The 8,938-nt window shown below is 31.5% G+C and overlaps 1 protein-coding gene across 1 annotated transcript; it reads left to right on the forward strand.

Annotated features, from left to right (window-relative positions):
• The first annotated feature begins 207 nt into the window (after positions 1-207).
• LOC126553033 (zinc finger MYM-type protein 1-like) lies at positions 208-1,802 on the forward strand. The gene is made up of 3 exons (XM_050208231.1): positions 208-319; positions 385-1,269; positions 1,786-1,802. Exons 1-3 carry the CDS (start codon positions 208-210, stop codon positions 1,800-1,802), a joined length of 1,014 nt encoding a protein of 337 aa, XP_050064188.1.
• Positions 1,803-8,938: the final 7,136 nt, after the last annotated feature.

Genomic DNA, 8,938 nt, shown 5'->3' on the forward strand with positions numbered 1-8,938 from the left:
CGACTGCGGTCATCATGAGCAGATATCAGTTATAGTCAGATTTTATGATGAATCACTAAATAAACCGGTTGAGTATTTTGTCTGTATGCAACGTCTTACAGCTGTAGATGCCAATCTATTTTTAATTCACTGGATGGGATTGTAGTAAACCAATTAGGTCTAAGCTGGTTAGATATTATAGCCGTGTGCTTTGATGGAGTATCTACCATGGCAGGAAACATAAATGGTGTTCAAGCTAAATGCAAAGAAAAAAATTCAAAAATATTTTATGTTCATTGCCATGCTCACTGTTTGAACCTGGTATTAATAGATTCTATAGGTCGATCAAATTGTATAGTTTTTGATTTTTTATTGGTACTTTACAATTTTTATATGCATTTATAGAAGCCAGTTGTATCCGTCATTCTATATTAGAAACTGTAGCAAACCAAATAAATTTAAAATTAAAAACTTTGAAATCGATTTCGAAAACAAGATGGGCATGTCGATATGAAGCTGTGGCAGCAGTAAAAAATAATTACACAGCAATAATTATTGCTATCCAAACGATTTGTGATAAAACCAAACAATCCGAAGTTAGAGCAAAATCTAGAGGTTTAATTTTGCAATTAAAAACTTTTGATTTTATATTTGCTTTAAATATGCTTCATCCTATACTATTATTAATTGTCAAAGTTAACTCGTATTTACAAGCTGAAGAATTAAATCTATTAACATCTACAAATTTGATTCAATCTTTAAAACAAAAATTATACCAGTTAAGATCAGATCCTACATTTTTTAATGATATTTATTGTGACACTGTAAAGCATTGTGAAGAAAATAATGTGGCGATACCCAAAGTAAGAAAACGTAAAATATCTACAAAAATTGGTTATTCTGCAAACAATCAATACTTTGCTGATACGAAAGAAAAAGAATTGAGAGTTTCATGTTTTAATGTTGTTCTAGATGATTTACTTAACGGCTTAAATGATCGTTTTAATCAAGAAACTTTAAATCTTATCCTTGCCGTAGGAAATGTTTTAAAGCTTGAACCAACTAGAGAAAATCTTCTGTGCTTAGAAAGTGCTTTTGAAGTTGACTGTAACGATTTAAATGGGGAAATTCAACTTCTACGAAATATGCCTGGTGTTCCATTAGGTTCCACTACAAAAACAATATTTCATTGGATTGAATTTCTTAATCAAAATAACCAAAAAAATATTTTTTTGGAATTTCACAAAGTTATTGTACTTTTTAGCACAATACCTGTAACTAGTTGCTCTTGTGAGAGGGCATTTTCGAAATTAACAATGGTCAAATCGAAACTTCGCAGTACTATGACTCAACAAAGACTGCATTCATTAATGTTTTTATTTATTGAACAGCAAATGACAAATAATATAAACTATGACGACGTAATTGAAGAATTTAAAGTCATGACACCATCAAAACGTCGTCTCGAGTTATAAGTAAATTTAATTTTCATAAATAGTTTTAAAAAAAAATGTAATAATTATTTGTACCTACTAAAATGTATTATCAAAAAAAAATAAATATCTAGAATAAAATGTTTATTAAAGTTTTATTATGAAATTTTTCTTGGCCATATCTGCGAACGAATCCTAGATACGCCTATGTATACATTCACGTATAAAACACATACATTCGCGTATAAAACATATACATAATGTGTAAAACATATACATACATGCATACTTTTAGCAGGATACGGAGTCAAATACTAAAGCGATTGAATTGTTTAATATAATTAGATGTTATTCAATAAAAATATATGTACAGGTTGTAGTAACCAGTGATTGTTAGCGTAAGCACAAGTACTTAGCTACCGGAGAGCAAGTGACAACACTGACTAAGTCTAACTAACTCTTAACTAACTCTAATTAAATCTATGATGAGGACTCATATTTATATGGAACATGCCGTGATGGAGAATAGGATGATCTACGTCTATGAAGTGGCGTGATTTGTTTAATCCAATCAGGAAACGGCATCAGTGGTCCGACTTGGTGGCGTGATATAGTTATAGGCCACTGGACTTTAGAACTACGTTTTTATACTAAAAACGTCGGTTTACTACATTCCTCCCCTATAAGACGATACTCCGTATCACATCTGGGTGGGGTACACGGAATACCTTGTCTTGATCTGAGGTGCGGATGGTAATGAAATAATGTCGTCCTTGATCTGGTCCTGTGTTCGATTAGTTGCTGGAACGTCTTCGTTTGGTTCTGTCCGGTATGGTTCTTCGACTTGTACTGGAGTTTGAAAATGCCATAATTCTACTTCTGGATCTGTTGCGATATTTCGTCTGGATCTCCTGGTACCGTTTATTGTGCACCATGGTTGTTTTTCTGTGCATCTTATTATAGTTAGAACAATACAGATAGTTGTTAATGTAGTAATTACATATAATAAATAGTCGTGTCTGCGTTTACTATTTCGTATTTGTTCTGTTTTGGCATCTTTGATCACCATTTCCTTAATTTCTGATGTTGACTTAACGACTATATTTAAATCGAACATCTGGTTGGTTCGAATATGCTTATTTTCCAAAATATTAGTCGTTAACCTAACATATCGATCTTCAGGTTCTTTAATTTGAGAATTTGGTACAAAATCAATTAGTTCGATATCTGTTTCGACTTTATGTGGAATCAATAGGTCGCGTGACGCATAGGCTTTACACGTTTCGTTTAAAGATAGTATACCTACTCCTTCTAGGAAATGATTTGTACTTCTATTGTCTTGGTCGCATGTAATGAATATGGTTTCTCCTGGTGTAGCATAGATCCATTCGTTCTTGAACTTCAATTTGTGAAATAGATTTGCTCGCAACTGCACTTGCATGATTTCGCAACTGTCTGGAACCTCTTTGGCTCTTGTAGTAAAAGCACCTCGCATATAGGACGTCCGCTTCTAGGATGTAAAGGATAAATTTCAGGACATAAAAGGAAATCGCCGGCATGTTTACAAAGGCTTTGATCAATTTCATCATAGACTGAATACATTCTTTAGATTTACTTACAGCTAAATACTTATAATTAGGTTTTATATAAACACAATTATTATTATTACAATCTGGTAAAGGTATTAGCTGAAAAAGTGTCAATTCGTATTGATATACTAAAGGTATATTTAAAATAAAAACAATTTTGTCATTTGAATAATATATCATTATGTCTGAGAGGGGTATCATTTCTTGTACATTACTTTCATTAAATCTACGGGTAAGTCTGTACCACTTGGCATTCCTACCTTAATATTTAAAAGCTGTTTTAGTAACTCTTTGGGGGTTAATAAGCTTGGGTGTATTAATCCTACTTTAGCTGCTTGTATGACGTCGATTAATATATCGGTCTCGACTTTATAAATTCTAATATTAGATTGATTTGAATAAAATGATACGTTAGAAAGCTTTTTATATCAGTTTCAGACATCATATTTCGATATATCATACCTGATAAACGAATTTACTAAATAATACTAATGATAATGATATAACTATGACTACTTATAACAATAAAAAACATTAGAGGATCCTACAGCTATATACATATAAATATATTATGACACCTTAAGTGTTCATAAATCGGTCTCGAAACATTTTTTTGTATTATTAATGTGGATCCTGTAGTCTTTCCTCCCTTTCTTTATTGTTATATTTTCATTGTCGTGAATCATTATCACCTCGTATGGCCCTGACCAATTAAATATAATGCGTTTTTCTTGTTCTGCTCTTTTAGTAACACTTTATCTCCTACGTGTAATTCTAATATGTTTGTGTTTTGGTCATAATATTGCTTATTGGAATTTCTCTTTTTTATTAGATTTTCCCTTGCTATCTTATGTGTTTCTTGCATTATTCTTCTTAAGTCTAACGCGTAATTATCATAATTGTATTGTGGTTCAGTCGTTTGAAAAAAACGTGTCGGAATTATTGGTTTTTTCCCGAAACTAACTCGTATGGAGTATAATTTGTCGAAGTGTGCACCGTGGTATTATAGCAAAACATGGCATAACTAATTAACGCGTCCCAATTATTATCTTTGTCTACAAAACTGCGTAAGTACGTGTATTGCGTCGTGTACCAAACCTTATTTAGTAATATATTATATGTTGAATGAGGATTCTAACACTAATAATAAATCAACAAATTTGAATTTATAATAACATTAAGTGGACTGTATTATCATAGTACATCGCACAACATCAAAATACATAGATAATATTTCACAAATGATGATAATGACAAAATGTGAATAGGGGAGTAGGCGCCTACCTACTATATAATGAAAAAATTGCCAACCACTCGTTACCGAGAATAATAATCTTAAATACTAATAAATCCGTAAAATTATAATAATATAAACAAAGGTGCCACGGAGGCTATAACATACAATGCTGATAAGATATCACAACGATATGATATCAATACAAATAGTAATACAAAACATAGATAAGAAAAAACCGCGTATCTGTCACGATACCGCGTTACCGGTTACAATTGAGAATCGTCGATCGCTCAGCTATCCAATGTCCATATGACCATAAGATTGCCTCGCTCAGGTCCCGCGACCCACTTGTTGATGGCTGACCGAATGCCCGACGCCTCTTGGTAGGTAAAAACGATCGGATCGCACCCGCGCACGATCACCGACTCACACGTTGGTCTTCTCGTGCACCCGCGTGCACTTTAAGCACCAAAGAAATACGTATTTACAAAACCCAGAGAGCGGTTCGTTGCTTAAGCGGCAACGCCGAGCGCAGATAAAGTACATAAAAACATATACCGTGGCAAAGGCGAACGACACATAATAATAGATCGGCGCGACTCGCGAAGCACACGACAAATTCGACGGACACCGATCGCGGACTGTCCAATACTAATAATAAAAACAATAGAGCCGCGGCGACAGGCCTTTATCGCCAGCGGCGAAAGCCGGTTTTTGCGAGCGACGGCGGCGGGTAGTGGGGTTTTCTTCTAGAACATTCGGTACCTAATCCGTGGAAACCCATGACCAAAATAAACATTGTCGTCGCCATAGTCGGTACCGAACAGTACGTTTTCAAAGTTAAATGTGATCGTTCCAAATAACTATTTGATTGGGGATGCCACGGAGTTGTTTTAGTTTTCTCGATTTTTAATAATTTACAAGCGTCTTTCAACAAATTTGATAAGAAATTGGTACCATAATCTGTTAGGTATCATTGACTTTATAAAGTCAATGGTTAGAATAGTAACTGGTATACCATAGATACATATAAAACATTCTACAAATGCTTGTGCTACTGCCGTTGCGTCTGTGGAGGCTAACGCTATGGCTACGCCATAACGCGACAATTCATCTTGTATAGTTAAAATATACGAGTTATCTGAACTTTTTACGGGTAATGGTCCTACTATCCCAAGTAGCAAAGAAATGTTTTTGAAATGTATTTAAAACATTACAACATTGCTGTTGTAACGAGTTGCAAAAACAATGTTTTTAAAATATTTTTAAAATATCAGTTTTTAAATATTTTTGTAGCAATATTTTTTAACAACAATTAAATATATTTCATAATATATTTTATTAACCATATTTAATATGTATTTATTGAATAATATTTTTTAAACTACGTTTTAAAAACGTATTTTTAAAATAATGTACTTATAAAATATTATTATAATATTTATTTTTGTATAACAAAAATATGATATTATATATATATTATATTTATCTATATTATCGCAGCTATTTATATCGATATATATAATGATTACAAATTTATAAATTATATTAATTACGATATATTATTTTTTTATAAATATATTAATTAATGTAGCGTTTATATATAATTATATATTATATAGGTTAACCTTTATATATATTTTAAAATATATATATTATTATATATTTGGTATACGGTATACTCGCGACTCGTTGTATAGAATATAGAGATATCATAATACATTTGATAGCTAGCGGTAATGACTATCTGACATTCTGACTATGAAGTATGAATCAACGCGACAGACCACGTCTGTACAGACGATAATTATGAATGAATGTAAATAAACTCGAGCAATATTGCGGTGTTTAAAATGTCCATGTGTAATACAAAACCTCAAATGCATTGAAATTGCATTGGGAAAATATTATTTAATTATAGCTAAAAATCGCAACCGAACGCTCAAAATTAAACATGCGCGTAAAACATCGCGATTAATAATCGTTCAAAATTAAAAAATAATTTAAAAACGCGGATGTGCGCGTTCGAATCGCCTAATCCTAGTGTGGTGTATAGTTCCCTATGGATCAGATTTAATGTGAATTATTTTGGTAAAAATAATTTGTCCCAGACGACCAGTGATGTAGTCCTAAAAATTTTTATGGGTACACGCCTGAATCATTTTAAAATAAAACTAGGGGGGCTATGCCCCCCATACCCCCCTAATTCGTACTCGTTCATGTCATATACTAGTGATTGTAACATATTTGGTAAACAAAACCACAATTTACATTTTTAAATAGCATATTAAACCATCGACCAACATAAAATTATGGTAGACAAAATACTCAGGATAGATAGCATATTGAACAAGTATTCACTATTTTGTCTATTTATCAGTTGTCTATAATATAATATACAATAATACCTACTACAGAATGATTAATAATTAAACTCATGATCCATAAATAATGTTTAAAAATAAAATACTTGATAAAATTAAAAACTATATAATTTAACACAAAATATAAATTGTTAACATATTATGAAACATTTTTAATACATATTACATAGTTAAAGTAATTGCCATAGTTTATATTTTGGATCTTCAGTTGCAGTACAGGTATTAACTTTTCTTGATTTGTTGTCATCAGCATCTCTATGGGAGGTTAACCAACTTTCGACATAATCTTTAGGATTCCATCTTTGTAAAGGTGGACCATTAATATTTATGAACATTGAATTAGAAATGTTGTTTATTAACAATCTTGAACGAAGATCTGTACATATATTGTTCATAACACTAAATCCACGTTCGCACTCAGCTGTTGAGCATGGAAATGTCTTGATTAAAATATTTATGTCATTAAGTTCTTCAATTAAAGTTATATCATTATTATCGTTGTCATCAATATAGATTGGCATTCCTTTTAATGTCTTTACTTTATTAATATAAAATCTGTCACAAATACGTTGTATTTCTTTTTCACCAAAGCGTATCTCAACTTCAGAAGGCCATAATTTTTTATCAAATATTTGAAAGTCTTCAAGTATTATTTTTTCTTCACCTTCATTTGGTATTAGTCTCATATTTAAATTATTTACTACACTTGTTATAAACTGGTTCTTATTTATACAAGTTATCTTTTCGTTGTTAGATAAAACAACAGTTTTAAATATCATTTTTTCTTTTGCTTTAACAGCTTCTGAAAAATAATTACCATTCATAGTTTTCAATGACTCAATAACTCTGATTGTTCTTCTTATTAGTACATCAGCCTGCAATAGAGACATATCTTGTTTTTGTAAGTCAAGTGATAGTTGTGATATCTCAAATAAAACATCACACATTAAGGCTAAATCCAACAAGAATTGTATACTTCCCAAACGCTTACTAAGCCCACTGTATTTAGACTTAATTTTACCATCACGAAATTTATCTTGAGAAGCTTGAATAAGATGATTATATAATGCTGGATATATTTTCCAAATTACACTAATTGTTCTAAAACTACTTGCTACCCAGCGAACGTCAAGAACTTTTCCAATTTTTAAAAAAATTTCATTTAAACTTGTACAGTGTTCTTTTAATTCAATTTGGTTTTTTTGAGATCTGCTGTATAAGGAATATAAAGAATCTAAAAAATTCTTAAAATGGTTGGTAGCAGTTATGTCCTTTAATGTATCACCAACTGCTAACTCTAATCGATGATTAAGACAATGCCAACTAAAAATTAAGGGATACTTTTCTTTCAAGCGCACAGCCACTCCATTTCTTTTTCCAAGGAGAACACTAGCTCCGTCCGTTACAAATGATACCCAATGTTCTACCAAAAAATTTTCTGTGAATCCAGAAGCATAAAGACATTCTATTAATTGACTGACAATACTAGAAGCGGTTTGACTTTGATCATATTTTTAAGGCCTCGACATTTCTAAATCAGACTATGTCCAGTAGATACTAGCGACTTACCTACGTAAAAAAAACATGATGCTACCAATAAATAATAAAAATTGTCTTACCTTGGTCGTTTTTGTGAGAAATTTCTCCATATTAAGTAAACAAGAACACAAGAAAACGAGACACGACTATACAAAAATTCGATGTATAACGTGCAAGACAATATTATATTTTATATAAATGTACGTGTATACTGTTTAATATTATCTTTGCTAATAAAGTGGTAACAGTTATAAATTATAAAATAACATAACTTACTATGATAATACTAATGTGAAAAAGTACTAGGGACAGAAGGTTTATAGAATTGTAATGAATACTTGGAACATTAATTGATAACTGGACAAAACAACAATATTGTGAACGTTACCAAATGTTTTAAAAATAGATTTGTGTACAAAAGACTCTGTACAACACGATTTAAGATGGTACTACTATAGCCGTGGTACAAGTAAACCACGGACTTTTATGATCTTTTCTTAGTCCGTGAAATAAACAAATTACGCTTATCTTTGTTTACTTATTAAATATCAAAATTTAATAAATATACATATTATTTGCTGGGGAACGTTAATTCATTTATTCATGCTCCGTGTACCCGCGTACTACGATTTTCGTTAAAGGTACACGCATAATTATAAAATTAGGAGGTGGGTACACGCCGTGTACCCTCCACTACACCACTGTAGACGACCCGCGACCCGCGCAGATACACGAGTATAAACTAAATAGTCGACAAATTAATTATTGACTTCAATG

This window comes from Aphis gossypii, unplaced genomic scaffold (genome assembly GCF_020184175.1).
Source record: "Aphis gossypii isolate Hap1 unplaced genomic scaffold, ASM2018417v2 Contig00051, whole genome shotgun sequence".
Lineage (NCBI taxonomy): Eukaryota > Metazoa > Arthropoda > Insecta > Hemiptera > Aphididae > Aphis > Aphis gossypii.